The sequence below is a fragment of the Convolutriloba macropyga genome, chromosome 1 (genome assembly GCF_964194025.1).
Source record: "Convolutriloba macropyga chromosome 1, txConMacr16.3, whole genome shotgun sequence".
Classification (NCBI taxonomy): Eukaryota; Metazoa; Xenacoelomorpha; order Acoela; family Convolutidae; genus Convolutriloba; species Convolutriloba macropyga.
In genome coordinates this window covers 75,339,097-75,355,999 of record NC_134468.1, presented here as the reverse complement: position 1 = coordinate 75,355,999, position 16,903 = coordinate 75,339,097, and the positions used below count along the sequence as shown (strand labels likewise).

At 36.5% G+C, this 16,903-nt stretch overlaps 1 protein-coding gene across 3 annotated transcripts in view; it reads right to left on the bottom strand.

Annotated features, from left to right (window-relative positions):
* Positions 1-6,427: 6,427 nt before the first annotated feature.
* Positions 6,428-16,903, bottom strand: part of LOC142342648 (uncharacterized) — a 100,562-nt gene continuing 90,086 nt past the window's right edge. For all 3 annotated transcript variants that reach the window (XM_075394096.1, XM_075394105.1, XM_075394115.1), the window contains one exon: positions 6,428-7,145. In XM_075394096.1, coding sequence (XP_075250211.1) covers positions 6,664-7,145 — 482 coding nt within the window. In that variant the 3' untranslated portion in view covers positions 6,428-6,663. The remainder of the gene's footprint in view (positions 7,146-16,903) is intronic.

Sequence of the window (16,903 nt, the reverse complement as noted above, 5' to 3'; positions counted from 1 at the left end):
AAATTAAGGTAAAAAATTAAGGTGTTTTTAAGGTAAGTTAAGGTATGTTCAGGTAAAAGTTCAGGTGGTGCCCCCTTAATTTTTCAGGTAATTTTCAGGTAAAAACTAACGGATTTAAGGTAAAATTAAGGTGCGTTCAGGTGTGTTAAGGTAAAGTTCAGGCAAGGCAAAACTACCTGAACCGGTTCAGGTAAAAAAATTTCAGGTAAAATTACCTGAAAAATTAAGGTAAATTATATGTACACAGTCCAATGGGGAAAAAGTCTTGGCTTGTTCATGAGAATCTTTAGTTTCTTTGATGACTAAAAAGGGTGCATTGCTGAGGCCCACGAGGGGGCAGCACCTAAACCAGAAGGCAGTCTAGACGTCAAAGAAAAGAAAGAGACCCAAAAAAGCTAAGACAAAAGCAGGAAGGGAGCAAGAAAAGAGGAGCGCAGACGACAAAAAAACGAAAAAAGAGCGAAAAAGGGGCGCTACCTGTTTATCCGGTTTTTGAGGACGAAAAGTCAAAAGCGTCAGACGACAAATTGGTCAAGCGAAAAATCGCATAAAAAGACCGACAGGACTAATATAATTGCTACAAACTTCGTTTGAGAGCAATTAATAATCAATTAAAAATTCTTTCGAAGCCATTAAAATCGTAAGCTATTCACTTAAAACTTTATACATGTTTCAGCACTCTATACGTTAAATTGGGCTTCTTTTTAATGCAAATGGGAACTGTCATTGATAAGATAAAGCAATAAGAGACCAAAAGAACAGGATAAATGTAAATATCCAAAGACAAAATTGCATGGAAATTAGTATCAGAGTGAAACAAAGCCGTTAGGTTGCCAGAAAACAGCCACCGTAGACGCGCTTGACGCACATCGGGATTGAAACACAAAACATACCCGGCAGATTGCCGGAAAATAGCCTCCGTTGACTCCCATAACTCTATTGGGATTAAAAAGAAAATATCAACAAAAATTGATTTTTGTATAAAAACATTTTTAAGTGCTATTTATTTTGATGTCATTTCGTAATTGAACATACTCCTGTCTCTCAGTGAGAGGCTACAGGGTCTAGTATCAATTCCAATAAGCATTATAGATTGTAACTAAAACTTATGAGAACAAAGTTCAAGTAACGGGCATCTAAAAATGGGCTTTATGGGTCTATCCCGTTTCTATTTCTGACTTTGATTTTTTTATACTGACTCTCTTCGTCTTGAATTGCTTTGCTGAGCAGCTGCTGTTTAAAAGGACTTTGAGCAGAATGACAGAAGAGTGAAACTAGCCTAGAGAAGTCAAAAACATTTCACGCAAAATGTCGAAAAAGCGGCAAAATGGGTAAAGCAAAAAAGTTCGACGAAGTAAAAAACATAGCAGGACAAGTCCTGACGTACAATTCAAAGAATTTTCATTGACTAAACAGAAAACTAAATCAAGAACGGACTATGAATGGATTGGAAAAACCATTTAGAAAAAAAATCCGATCCAAATAACCGAAAAAACTGTAAAAATCAAAGTGAAATTGCCGCATGTGAACGAAAAACCACTAGCGAGAAAACGAATTTTTGTTCACACACCGTTTTCGCACTCTACTTTAAATTTAGAGCGAAAAAATTTCACGCCGCAAAACCACTCGCTTTTTCGCTCCACTTCCTGTTTCGGCGTGACCAAAATCACTACTCCAATTTGACTTCAAAAATCATGAAAATGTGTGAACAGATCTTAAAAAAAAAGACAGCGCCCCAATACAATTCAAATTCTTTGAATTGTAAAAAAAATAGGAGCGCTATAATTGCCGGCTGAGAAGATGAGGGCGTCTATTAAAAAAAAAGATAGATATTGACAGAATTTTTTCGAAGTTTCAAAAAACGTTTTAGTTCAGTTTGAAGTTTCGGTTAGATTCTAAATCAATCCTTAATTCAACTTCTGAACTGAAGGCTATTAGGCTTAATACTGCGGTCAGCTAGCAATCACTCTAATAACTTTGACAACCTAATGCACTATTACGTTATGACCACGCTTAATAGTTTCTTTATATTTTGATCTTTTGACATTTCGCAATTCAATTAGTGAAAAAATTTAAAATCCATTCAGTTGAAGCAGTGAGTGAGGTAAGTCAGAAATCAAGTCCAAGTGAGAGGGGGCATTGAAAAGACAAACGACAATAAATTGTTTCAAACTTCGCATTTAAGAACTGCATTGCTCATCTACAAGAAACAAGACCTAATAAAAAAAATTCTCGAACGTTTGATGGGGGTAAGGGTCAGGAGAGAGATTCCAGCGGAGGACTAAGTTCACTACGGGGCTTCAAATGTAGACTACAGAGCACTGTTAAAATTAAAGCGAAAAGAAACCAATTATGGTGCACTTTTCTCCTGACTTTTAGTAGTAATTAATAAGTTGCCACCAATTGATTTCTGAAGGTTAAAATCGTGAATGAGAAGAAAAATCAAATCATGCAAACCTCAAACATAACGACTAACGTCTGGCGAATTGCTCTCAAACGACCGGTGAGCGGTTGGCTTCGACAGTAGCTAGCCACGGTTGAGGGCTGTGAGGTGAGCGCAGCGGCGGGGGGGGGGGGGGGGGGAGGAGTGCAACATGGGGAGGGGCTGATGGTGGTGAGCCAACAGTGGGGGTGGGGGAGTGCAACATGCGGAGTCAGCGGTGGGAGGTGGTTTTTGGCTGCACGGGGCCGTTACGGCATGAACGATGTGCAGGGTTGAGGATTAGGGGGGGGGGGTGATGTGAGAGGGGGCTGATGTGGGTGGGGGTGTCAACCTCTGAGAACCGCACTTCACACCATAAGTATGTCTCCAAAACAGTTTCTGTGAATCGCATACTTGGAGACAAGTGAGCTCAAAGACTCTTTAAGAGCACTTAATGCCCGCTGGGCGCTACACGTTTATCCCGTTTTTGAGGACGAAAAGTCAAAAGCGTCAGACGAAAAATCGGTCAAGCGAAAAATCGCATTAAAAAAGGACCGACAGGACTAATATAATTGCTACAACTTCGTTTGAGAGCAATTAATTAAATTAAATCAAGGTGTTTTGATCCCATCAGTCTTACTCTTCTGCATGCATCTCTTCTGTTAGAATCTAAATTCAAAAGCCAAAATATTAAGTCTTTAAAATTGCCACTATCTCTGCTTTCATTGGTAGACAATTGAGAAAAAGAGGATGAATGAAGTCACGGATACACACAAATAGCGTGCGAAACGAGTGTCACCGTAGATCATCGCCAAACATTCTGTCAGATCTTTTGTCCAACAATTAGAAAAAATTTCGCACATATCACTCATTTACAACGGCGCAAATCAAATATGTAAAACTTTTGAAGCATTGAACCCCAATACCCATAAGGAAACGATATTTCAAACTGACACCAGGGGCCCATTTCTATGAAGTAAAGAAAACAGCCAGCCAAAAATGTTCGAAGCCTAAATTGGTCTATTTTTATTATGCTCAAATCAGTTTCAATATTGAAACTTGCAAATGAACCCGCAATTTAGATCACACGAAACGGAAGAATTTTAAACAACATAGCCGGCAGATTGCCGCTATAGCTGCGAAAGAATAGACCTGCATGCCATATAATAGAGATAGAAACAGATACAGATCTAAATTGAAAAAAAATCGACGCAGCTCAAAAAAACGGGGTAAAAAACATCCAGCGATAAATTAATAAAGCTTGTTAAAATTCATTCCGCAGAAGCCTCTTATTAGGGACCTTTACTGCACAAATGAGTTCCTTTGACCTTAAACAAATTCAAATTAAACTTAAGTTTTAAAGTGCAAAAGTCATTTTATTGAGTGAGGTAAGTCAAGGATGATTAAAATCTAATCACGCAAATAACCTAAAAACTTTTGCTAAAGCGAGTGAGAAATGACGTCACGCGCGCAAATGCCGTTAGTGAGAGGAAGAAGTCATTCAGAAAATTTGACTTTTTCAGCTTTGCTGTGATAACAAATGTAAAACGAAAAAAGAGCGTCAGACGACGAAACAAAAAACATAGCTGGACAAGTCTTGACGTACAATTCAAAGAATTTTCATTGACTAAACAGAAAACTAGACTTAGAACGGACTATGAATGGATTGCAAAAACCATTTAGAAAACACTCCGATCCAAAAAAATCGAAAAAACAGTAAAAATCAAAGTGAAATTGCTGCATGTGAACAAAAAATCACTACCGATAAAGCGAATTTTTGTTCAAACACAGTATTCTCACTCTACTTTAAAATTAGAACGAAAAAATTTCACGCCGCAAAACCACTCGCTTTTTCGCTCCATTTCCTGTTTCGGCGTGACCAAAATCACTACTCCAATTTGACTTCAAAAATCATGAAAATGTGAAAATGTGTGAACAGATTCTAAAAAAAACAGCGCCCCAATACAATTCAAATTTTTTGAATTGTAAAAAACCAAGAGCACCGCAATATATCTTCGCTCAGCTTACAGCTTCGCAGCTATAATAAACGGCGGATGAATTGCTCTCAAACTCCAGGCAACGCCACTTAACTGCGCTCTTGACCTCTACAACAGAGCTTTCCGGTAGTACTGTTCCAACATGGTGCGCAGTGAGGCGTCTATACCATGCAGCATTATGTGTTAACGCGTTTAAGATTCAATTTTTCAATCTAGATACGTATAAGAAAAACATAACCGACTAAAAGTCGGAAGAATTGCTCTCGAACGACTAATGGGAGCTCTAATCAATTGCAGCCGGCTTCAGTCGGGGGTGGGGGGAGCCTAAATGTGACTAAGAAGTTCAAAAGTGGGCTTCAAATAACCACATTAGAGGTCAACATATACCAATTTTTAGATTTGAAGTGAAAAATGGCACCAGTTTCGTCGCACTTTTCATTTGACTTTTAGTATTAAATTGCCACCAATTGAGTTCAGCTGCTTGAAATTGTTAAATATCTTGACGTGTCCGCCATTTAATAACTTGAAATAAAAAAATAAAAATAAAAAATATCTTGAAATAAAATTAAAAAATCTATGACCCGGCGCTGATTTTAGTAACAGCCGGTAACTGAACTATGCTCACAACGTTAACTCCAATTTAACATTTTTGTTCCAAAACGGTGATGGTCAAGCCAGCCGATAGCCAAGCAAGCCAAATTTTGAAAATTAGGCAAAGTAAGCCGAAAAATGTTGGGACACCCGTCTTTTAAGTTGCCCCTGGCGGGCCGGTGGGCGCGCGTCGCTGCTTCGCCGCAATAACCGGCCCCCGGTTTCCGGATTACATCACACAGAGAGGCATGGCCATGGACAGCGGTCCGCTGAGGCCCGTACCCACTAGATGTCTAAAATTGACGTATTTTTGTTTCTTTGGTGCATTGGAATACATTATGCACTGTATTACTACGCGCACTGTTGATTGTAACGGCTAACAATGAATTATTTCAGATAGATTACAACTATTACAACTTTCGGCTTGCTTTTCTGTCGGCTTACTTTTACTTCGGCTTTCTTTGCGTTCGCCGTCCGAAACATTCAAGATTTAAGGGCTATCAACACACAACAGAAAGTTTATTTCACGGTGAACGCAAAGTAAGCCGACATAAAAGCAAGCCAAACACTGCGCATAGTATTATAGTGCATAATGTATTCCAATGCGCCAAGGAAACAAAAATACGTCAATCTTTAGACATCTAGTGCCCTGCCCGCCAATTGGCCGACATACAAAATAGCAGACACACCTTTTAGCCGACACTTACGCAAATATACTACTCGAAAACCACAGTTCGTGATAATTTCCCGCGCACTAATTGGGTAAAGTAGCGTCCCTTAGTGATAAAACAAACAATATTTGGCTATAACTACTAACTAATTTGGCCATGCCTCAGCGGCCCGTGGGACTTGATATGAATCTATCACAATCGAACAAATTATTACGGCCGAACATAATTAAGTCGAAGCTTTAACACTACTTAAATTTTAGTGTCCCGATTTCGGTCATTTTCACGTCTTCTTGATGAAATCTGTCGGCCAATTGGCGTGTCTTCTAATTTGTGTGTCGGCTAATACCCCTAGCCCCATCTAGTGGGTACGGGCCTCAGCGAACCGGTGTCCATGGCCATGCTTCTCATCCGCTGTGGGATGTAATTCGGAAACCGCAGGCCGTTTATCGCGGCGAAGCCGCGACGCGCGCCCACCGGCCCGCAAGTGGCAACTTAAAATACGGGTATGCCGAAAATTTTCGGCTTACATGACCTCATTTTTAAACTTCGGCTTGCTTGACCGCCACCTTATTTCACATTGTGTTTTACTGTCTCTTTGTTTATCTATTTATTTTACAACTGAAGCTCATAATCATCGCGATTACATTTATATCGAGGTTCCATAAACTCAGCCCTCAAACGTCCTATGATGAAAATTCCTGATCATATTGCTTATCTTGTACAAAATTACAAATAAAAGAGTAAAATAACTCAAATACTTTAACTCTACTTGCAACTATCTAATCAATCTTTATTCGACTAGTATGCAGCCGCCCGACCCAATAACGCCATTAATGACACCCTTTCACAACACCTCATTGACGGGGCGGGCGTCTCAACATGACACAATTGTTCACTACGTCACATGACATCACAATCTGCACCAACTCAAGTGAACAGACAAAATCGTCTAATTATTAACATATGTACATCTATGTGTCTCTCAGGAATTCAAGTTGTACAGTTTCACAAATTCCTGGATAGAAGTAGCAGGTAAAGAGTTAACATAAATGGACTTCAAGATCAAGTTTCGATCGTCAGTCAGTAACACTACTTCTCGTTTAACGTAGATAGATCCGTCAGGAGCCCTAATAGGTTCGTTATGATCGCTCGGAATTTGACAGAGTGCCGTTGCTATAATTGCATCATCATTCTGTCCATCAAAAAGGTTTCTGATTTTTGTACTGTGTGCTAGAACACCTTTCGATGTTTTCACCATAAAGCAATTTCTCTTATCCATCATAGCAACTTCGATGTATTGCAGCGCTTTAAGGGAATTTTCAGCTCTTTTGCTTTTGTCGTGTTCGTTAGCAGGAAGCGCTAGCCTACTGAGGTCAAGTTTGGTTGGTTTCGGAGCACTGCCGCTCTTCCAAACACCAGGGTTCTGTTCCTTCCTTTTGCTCAAGTCATCTAGTTCTCCAACGACTAAAAAGTGCCAAAGGTAGAAATCAGTCATCAGTTGTTCCCAAGGCGTATCATTAAAATTAACAACAGCAAAAAATGTAAATACATCGCAAAAAACGAAGTGCTCCAAAAACGGACAAAAACTAAATGAGAGTGCGATTACAAAGAATTCCGTGGAGACATCAGACAAAAAATTAATCATCAAATCTAACAACTCCGAAATGAAAAAACGCAGAAATAAAATACACTAAATAATGGACCTGAATTTTTTTGAAAAAAAAAAACGAAGTACAAAAAACAGTACAAGAAGAAATGTTGCTCACATGAGGCGCTGACAAGGGATCAGTCAATAGTATTAAGCAAACATCAAATTTCTAAGGCGTATCATGAAAACTATCATCAGCGAAAACTAAAAAGAACAGACTTCGGGAAAATTGCTCTCGAACGACTAGTGGGAGCGCGAATCTATTGCAGACTTCTTCAGTCGGGGGAGGAGAGAGAGGATAACCAAACTCAACAAGGATAACTCAACAAGGAGTGCTTCAAATGACCTCATTACAGGTTATATATCACAAGAAACATTTTAAAAAATCTAAAAGTGAAAAAATGACAACAAATTTGGCGCTTTTCAGTTGATTTTAGTAGTTAACTGTAGCCAATTGAGATCGTTGCTTAAGCTGTTGAATGAGAGAGAAATTTAGAGCCCTCAAAACGCAAAGTGTCAAGGGCGTAAAAGTCAGTCGATAAGTCAATTGGGTCATGCAAACATTTTGCGTAAAAGTTTAAACGCTTACAATATTTGCTTCAAACTTCGTCCGAGAGCAAAAAAACATACAACGACCAATACAAACGAAGTGGGCCCAAAAATGGAACAAAAATAAAACAAAAAATACAAAGCAACTGATGAACTTGAAAGTTAAAAAATAGAACTAAACAAAGAACAATTCAAGTAGAAGTATTGACTTCCCGACCTGCCGAGGAGAGATCTGTTGTCTTCTTATTCAGGCGTCAGTTCCCCCAAGGCTTGTCATCACATCTCACAGAGGCTTAAAAAAGCAAAAACGAAGAAACAACACTAAGTGATGCCGAAACTGAAATAAAAAAGAAGGACTAAACATATAAATTCAAGAAAAATTTTATTACATGAAGTGCTGAGGAGGCATCCGCCGAAGGTATAAATCAGTCATCAGCTCCCCTTGGGGTATCATTAACAAAACCAACACGACAGCAAAAATTAGGATAACTGTTTACAAGGTTTTATTATTACATCTAAAAAGAGCAGAAACTAAGTACACTCAGCAACTGATGATGAAACCGAAATTAAAATGCAACTAATTAAAGACTAAATGAAAAACTAAGATAAAAAATAAACAAAACGAATATACTTGAAACACAAAAACGAAGGTACCCAAAAACAAAGAAAAGTCACTGCGATTACACACAATTCTGCGGAAACATCAGTCAATTTATTAATCAGGCGCCACTTCCCAAAGGTTGGTCATCATATCTAACTACAGCTTCCAAAAGCAAAAACACAAATCCAAAATAAAACGAATAACTGATAAAACTGAATGTGAAAAATGAAGCACTATACAAGAGGCAACTCAAATAGAAATAATGATTCGACCAAACTAATTATGAGACTGCAATTACGAACAGTTTTGTGGAGACATCAGCCATTATTAATTAGGCGTCAGTTCCCCAAAATTTGCCATCACGTCTAAGTACAACTTCATGAAAGCAGAATATAATCATCAATCCATATATTCAATTAGGAGTCAATTCTCCAGGAGTTGTCATCATATCTAACTACAGCTCCAAATAAGCAAAAACCCAGGAAAAAATACATAAGTAACTGATGATTGACCAGAAATTAAAAACAAAAGATCAAACCAAGAAAAGTAAAAGCAGAACAGAGTACTAAATGAAAGGCTGACAAAGGATTGGTCAATAGTATTGGGCAATCGCTGAATCTCTAAGGCGTATCATGAAAACTATTCACAAGACAGCCAAAACTAAAAAAAAGTACGATGACTAAAGGCAGTCAATCGAAGAGAAAAGTTAGCATGAAACAGCAATTTAAAAAACTCTGCAGAGACTTCAGCCAATATTAACAGTCAGAACTTAGTTCTCCAATGTTTATCGTCAAATCTAATAACAGCACCTAAAATAAAAGAGCAGAAAATAACTACACTGATCAAATGAAATTGAAATTTGAAAACAATAACTACGCAGAGAAAAATTCAAAAGCTTTGATTTCCGGAACTGCTGAGGAGAGATCACTTAATTTTATTATCCAGGCGTCAGCTTCCTAAGGTTTGTCATTACATCTAACAGCGGATAAGGCAAAAACCCAAAACAAAACGCAATAAATGATGGCGAAATTAAAACGTAATAACGAAGCACTAAACAAGTAATTCAAAAATGAATTAAGATTACAAGCAGTGCTGCGGAGTCATCAATCAAAAGAAACAATTAGTCATCAGTTACCGAAAGTGTTTCATTAAAATTAACAACAGGATAGCAAAACCTCAAAAATGTATATACAATGGATAAAAAAGAAGTTTACTAAAAACGGACAAAGAAACTGAACATGAGACTGCGATTACAAACAATTCTGTTGAGGCATCAGTCCACATTATAAAAACGGCGTAACTTCTCCGAAGTTTGTCATCATATTTAACTACAGCTGCAAAACGCAGGAATTAAACACTAAGTAGCTGATGATGGAACTGAAACTTTTTCAAAAATGAAGGACTGAACATAAAACAAAACAAAGCGAAAAGTCAAATACACGAAATGCTGAAAAGGAATCAGTCAACCGCATGAAGAAAGCATCAAATCTTCAAGGCATATCATTAAACCTATCAACTAGACAGCGCAAACTAAAAAGCATATAATAACCAGGACCCAAAAGCAGAAAAAATGTAACCAAGAGACTGTGATAAGAAATTCTGCGAAGGCATCAGCCAATATAAATCGTTAGTACTCCAATTTTTATCACATTTACGTACAGCTCCATATAAAAAACAAAAGCAAAAACTAAATACACCAAGCAACTGATGACGTTACAAGGGACAGCAGAATACAAAAATGTATTGGAAAATAAAGAATACGAGACTGCTATTACAAACGCTTCTGTGGAGGCGTTAGTCCATATTATTACTCAGGCGTCAGTTCCCCAAGGTTTGTCATCACATATAACAGATGCTTCGGAAAAGCAAAAACGCGGAAACGGATTACATTTAGTAACTAAGGAAACTGAAACCAAAACCAAGGACTAAACAAAAATGAGCTCTATGAAAATTTTGATTTCAACAATAAAAAATTAGAGGCTGCGACTGCAAACAATTCTGTGGAGGCATCAGTAAATATTATTATTCATCGTCAGTTCCCCAAGGCTTGTCATCGCATCTAACTGAGGCTTCAAAAAAGCAAAAACGAAGAACCGAATTACAATTAGAGAATGATGAAGTTGAAATTAAAACGAAGGACAAAACAAAGATGAGCTCAAGAAAAAATTGGATTTGACCAAAAAAATACGAGGCTGCAATTAAAAACAATTCTGGGGAGACATCAGTCCAAATATTTAATCAGGCGTCAGTTCCCGAAGGTTTGTCATCTCATCTACTTGAGGCGTCAGAAAATCAAAAACGCGTATTCAAATTACAATTAGTAACTGACTAAACTGAAATTAAAACGAAGGTCTAAACAAAAATAAATCCGAGTAAAAAGTTTGATTTCCACCAAAAAAACCAAAATATGAGGCTGCGACTACAAACAATTCTGTAGACGCATCAGACCATTTTCATAATCAGAACATAGTTCTCCAATGTTTATCATCAAATCTAATTACAGCACCGAAAATAAAAACGCAGAAACTAAATACACTGAGCAAAAGAAACAAATTTGAAAACAAGAACTAAGCAAAGAAAAGTTCAAATAGAAGCATTTTGAGCTACCCAGGAGAGATCAGTCAATTTTTTTGTTCAGGCGTCACCTATTGTTCAGCAGATACAAAGTAAAAACGCGAAACAAATCGCACTAAATGAATATGCAACGTAAAAAAAGAAGCACTAACAAATAATACAAAACGAAATAATGATTACAAAAAGTGCTGAGGAGTCATCAATCAAAAGAAACAATTAGTCATCAGTCCCCAAAAGTGTTTCATTGACTTAACAACAGGACAGCAAAAAATTTAAAAAATGATTACACAATGGATAAAAATGAAGGTTGCCAAAAACGGACAAAGAAACTGAAAAAGAGACTGCAATTACAAACAAATCTGTTGAGGCATCAGTCCACATGATGAAACCAGCGTCACAGCTGCAAAACGCAGGAAACGAGAGCTAAGTATTGATGGTGGACCGGAAACTTTTTTCTTTTAAAACGAAGGACTAAGCATGAAAAAAACCAGAGAAAATTTAATTACATGGAATGCTGTAAAGGAATCAGTCAACCGCATGAAGAAAGCATCAAATCTTCAAGGCATCTCATGAAAACTATTGACTAAACATCGAAAACTGAAAAATATATCATGACTAAGACCCAACAGCAGAAAAAAGTAAGCAAGAAACTGTGATAAATTCTGCGAAAGCACCAGCCAATATTAATTGTCAGAGTTAGTACTCTAACTCTCATCACATTTACGGGGAGCTAAAATTTTTAAAAAAACATGCAAAAATAAATCACGTAAAAATTTTGATTTCCTCAAAGAAACAAAAATGAGGCTGCGAGTACAAAAAATTCTGTAGAGGCATCAGTCCATATTAATAATCAGAACTTAGTTCTCCAATGTTTATCATCAAATCTACTTACAGCACCGAAAACAAAAAAGCAGAAATTTAATTGAAACACTGAGCAAATGAAACTGAAATTTGAAAACAAGAACTACGCACAAAATAATCAAATAGAAGCTTTGATTTCCGGAACTGCTGAAGACGGATCAGTAAATTTTTTAACTGAGGCGTCAGCTCCTCAAGGTATGTGATCACATCTAACAGCAGATACAAAGCAAAAACGCGAAACAAAACGTACTAAGTGATGAACTCGAAATGTAAAAAACGAAGCACTAAACAATTAATAATTCAAAACGAAATCTTGATTACACGAAGTGCTGAGGAGTCATCAATCAAAAGAAACAATTAGTCATCAGTTCCCGAAGGTGTTTCATTGAAATTAACAACAGGCCAGCAAGAAAATGTATATACACTGGATAAAAATGACGGTTACCGAAAATGGACAAAGAAACCGAACATGAGTCTGCGATTACAAACAATTCTGTTGAGGCATCAGTCCACATTATTAAAACGGCTTCATTTTTTCAAAGTTTGTCATCATATTTAACTACAGCTGCAAAACGCAAAAACAAACACTAAGTAGCTGATGATGGACCTGGTTTTTTTTCCAAAAACGAAGGACTAAACAAGAAATAAAACAAAAAGAAAAGCTAATTACATGAAATACTGAAAAGGAATCAGTCAACTGCATTAAGAAAGCATCAAATTTTCAAGGCATATCATGAAACCTATCGACTAGACAGCGAAGAAAAATTCTGTAGAGGCATCAGTCCGTATTATTAATGAGGCGTCAGTTCCCCAAGGTTTGTCATCACATCTTTTCACAGCTTCAAAAAAAACAAAAAAGCGGATCCAAATTAAATTTAGTTAGAGATGAAACTGAAATTGAAACAAGCGAATAAACAAAAGTGAGTTCCAACAAAAATTTTGATTACACCAAAAAGAAACAAGATATGAGGCTGCGATTACAAACAATTCTGTAGAGGCATCAGTCCATATTATTAATCAGGCGTCAGTTCCCCAAGGTTTGTCATCACATCTGAAACTTCAAAAAAATAAAAACCCGGAACTAAATTATAATTAGTAACTGATGAAACTGAAATTCAAAGGAATGACTAAACAAAAATGAGCTCAAGAACAATTTTTCATTTGAAAAAAATATGAAGCTGAGTTTCAAAACAATTCTATGAAGGCATCAGTCCACTTAATTAATCAGGCGTCAGTTCCCTAAGGTTTGTCATCCCATCTAACTACAGCTTCAGAAAAGCAAAAACGCAGATCTAAATTACAATGAGTAATTGATGAACTTGAAATTAAAACGAAGGACTAAACAAAAATGAGTTCAAGTAAAAATTTTGACTTTACCGAAAAAAATGTGAAGCTCCGATTACAAAACAGTTCTGTGGAGGCATCAGTCCATATTATTAATCAGGCGTCAGTTCCCCAAGGTTTGTCGTCACATCTAACTGAAGCTTCAGAAAAACAAAAACGCGGAACCAAATTACAATTAGTAACTGATGAAACTGAAATTCAAACGAAGGACTAAAAAAAGGAGCTCAAGAACAATTCTTCATTTCAAGAAAATAAGAGGCTGCGATTAAAACAATTCTGTGGAGGCATCAGTCCATATTATAAATCAGGCGTCAGTTCCGCAAGGTTTATCAGCACATCTAACTGAAGCTTCAGAAAAACAAAAACGCGGAACCAAATTACATTAGTAACTAATGCAGCTGAAATTAAAAAGAAGCAGTAAAATGAGCTCAAGAGCAATTTTTCATTTCAAGAAAATGAGGCTGCGAAAAAAAAACAATTCTAAAGAGGCACAAGTCCATATTATTAATCAGGCGTCAGTTCCCAAAGGTTTGTCATCACATCTAACTGAAGCTTCAGAAAAACAAAAACGCGGAACCAAATAACAATTAGTAACTGATGAAGCTGAAATTAAAACAAAGGACTTAACAAAAATGAGCTCAGGAACAATTTTTCATTTCATGAAAATATGAGGCTGCCATTAAAAACATTTTTATGGAGGCATCAGTCCATATTATTAATCAGGCGTCAGTTCCCAAAGGTTAGTCATCACATCTAACTGAAGCTTCAGAAAAACAAAAACGCGGAACCAAATTACATTAAAAACTAATGCAGCTGAAATTAAAACGAAGGACTAAAATGAGCTCAAGAGCAATTTTTCATTTCAAGAAAATGAGGCTGCGATTAAAAACAATTCTAAAGAGGCATAAGTCCATATTATTAATCAGGCGTCAGTTCCCAAAGGTTTGTCATCAAATCTAACTCAAGCTTCAGAAAAACAAAAACGCGGAACCAAATAACAATTAGTAACTAATGCAGCTGAAATTAAAACGAAGGACTAAAATGAGCTCACGAACAATTTTTCATTTCAAGAAAATATGAGGCTGCCATTAAAAACATTTTTATGGAGGCATCAGTCCATATTATTAATCAGGCGTCAGTTCCCCAAGGTTAGTCATCACATCTAACTACCGCTGCAAAAACGAAAAACGCATATCTAAATTACAAGGAGTAACTGATAAAACAACTTAAAACGAAACAAAATAGAGCTTAAGAACAAATTTTGATTTCACCAAAAATTATGAGTCTGCGATTAAAAAAAAATTCTGTGGAGGCATCAGTCCATATTATAATTCAGGCGTCAGTTCCGCACGGTTTATTACATCTAACTGAAGCTTCAGAAAAACAAAAACGCGGAACCAAATTACAATTAGTAACTGATGAAGCTGAAATTAAAACGAAGGACTTAACAAAAATGAGCTCACGAACAATTTTTCATTTCAAGAAAAAATGAGGCTGCCATTAAAAACAATTCTGTGGAGGCATCAGTCCGTAATATTAATGAGGCGTCAGTTCCCCAAGGTTTGTCATCATATCTAAAAACAGCTTCAAAAAAGCAAAAAACGCGAATCCAAATTAAAATAAGAAAGAAATGAAACTGAAATTAAAACAAACGAGTAAGCAAAAGTGAGTTCCAGTAAAAACTTTGATTTCACCAAAAAAACAAGATGTGAGGCTGCGATTAAAAACAATTCTGTGGAGGCATCAGTCCAAATTATTAATCAGGCGTCAGTTCCCCATGGTTTGTCATCACATCTAACTACCGTTGCAAAAATAAAAACGCAGATCTAAATTACAAGGAGTAACTGATAAAATTGAAAATAAAACGACACAAAATAGAGCTTAAGAACAAATTTTGAGTTCACCAAAAAAAGATGTGAGGCTGCGATTACAAACAATTCTGTAGAGTCATCAGTTCATATTATTAATCAGGCGTCAGTTCTCCAAGGTTTTTCATCACGTGTAACTACAGTTTCAGAAAAGCAAAAACGCAGATCCAGATTACAATGAGTAATTGATAAAACTGAAATTAAAACCAAGGACTAAACAAAAATGAGTTCAAGAACATTTTTTCATTACAAGAAAATATGAGGCTGCTACTAAAAACAACTCTGTGGAGGCATCAGTCGAAATTATTAATCAGGCGTCAGTTCCCCAAGGTTTGTCTTCACATCTAACTAAAGCTTCAAAAAAACAAAAACCGGGAACCAAATTACAATTAGTAACTGATGAAGCTGAAAAAAACGACACAAAATAGAGCTTAAGAACAAATTTTGATTTCACCAAAAAAAACAAGATGTGAGGCTGCGATTACAAACAATTCTGTAGAGACATCAGTCCATATTATTAATCAGGCGTCAGTTCCCCAAGGTTTTTCATCACGTGTAATTACAGCTTCAGAAAAGCAAAAACGCAGATCCAGATTACAATGAAAAATTGATAAAACTGAAATTAAAACGAAGGACTAAACAAAAATGAAATCAAGAACAATTTTTCATTTCAAGAAAACATGAGGCTGCGATTAAAAACAATTCTGTGGAGGCATCAGTCCAAATTATTAATCAGGCGTCAGTTCCCCAAGGTTTGTCATCAAATCTAACTACCGCTGCAAAAATGAAAAACGCATATCCAAATTACAAGGAGTAACTGATAAAACTGAACTTAAAACGAAACAAAATAGAGCTTAAGAACAATTTTTGATTTCACCAAAAATTATGAGTCTGCGATTAAAAACAATTCTGTGGAGGCATCAGTCCATATTATAATTCAGGCGTCAGTTCCGCACGGTTTATCAGATCTAACTGAAGCTTCAGAATAACAAAAACGCGGAACCAAATTACAATTAGTAACTGATGAAGCTGAAATTAAAACGAAAGACTTAACAAAAATGAGCTCACGAACAATTTTTCATTTCAAGAAAAAATGAGGCTGCCATTAAGAACAATTCTGTGGAGGCATCAGTCCAAATTATTAATCAGGCGTCAGTTCCCCATGGTTTGTCATCACATCTAACTACCGTTGCAAAAATAAAAACGCAGATCTAAATTACAAGGAGTAAGTGATAAAATTGAAAATAAAACGACACAAAATAGAGCTTAAGAACAAATTTTGAGTTCACCAAAAAAAGATGTGAGGCTGCGATTACAAACAATTCTGTAGAGTCATCAGTCCATATTATTAATCAGGCGTCAGTTCTCCAAGGTTTTTCATCACGTGTAACTACAGCTTCTGAAAAGCAAAAACGCAGATCCAGATTACAATGAGTAATTGATAAAACTGAAATTAAAACCAAGGACTAAACAAAAATGAGTTCAAGAACATTTTTTCATTACAAGAAAATATGAGGCTGCTACTAAAAACAACTCTGTGGAGGCATCAGTCCAAATTATTAATCAGGCGTCAGTTCCCCAAGGTTTGTCATCACATCTAACTAAAGCTTCAAAAAAACAAAAACCCGGAACCAAATTACAATTAGTAACTGATGAAGCTGAAAAAAACGACACAAAATAGAGCTTAAGAACAAATTTTGATTTCACCAAAAAAAAACAAGATGTGAGGCTGCGATTACAAACAATTCTGTAGAGACATCAGTCCATATTATTAATC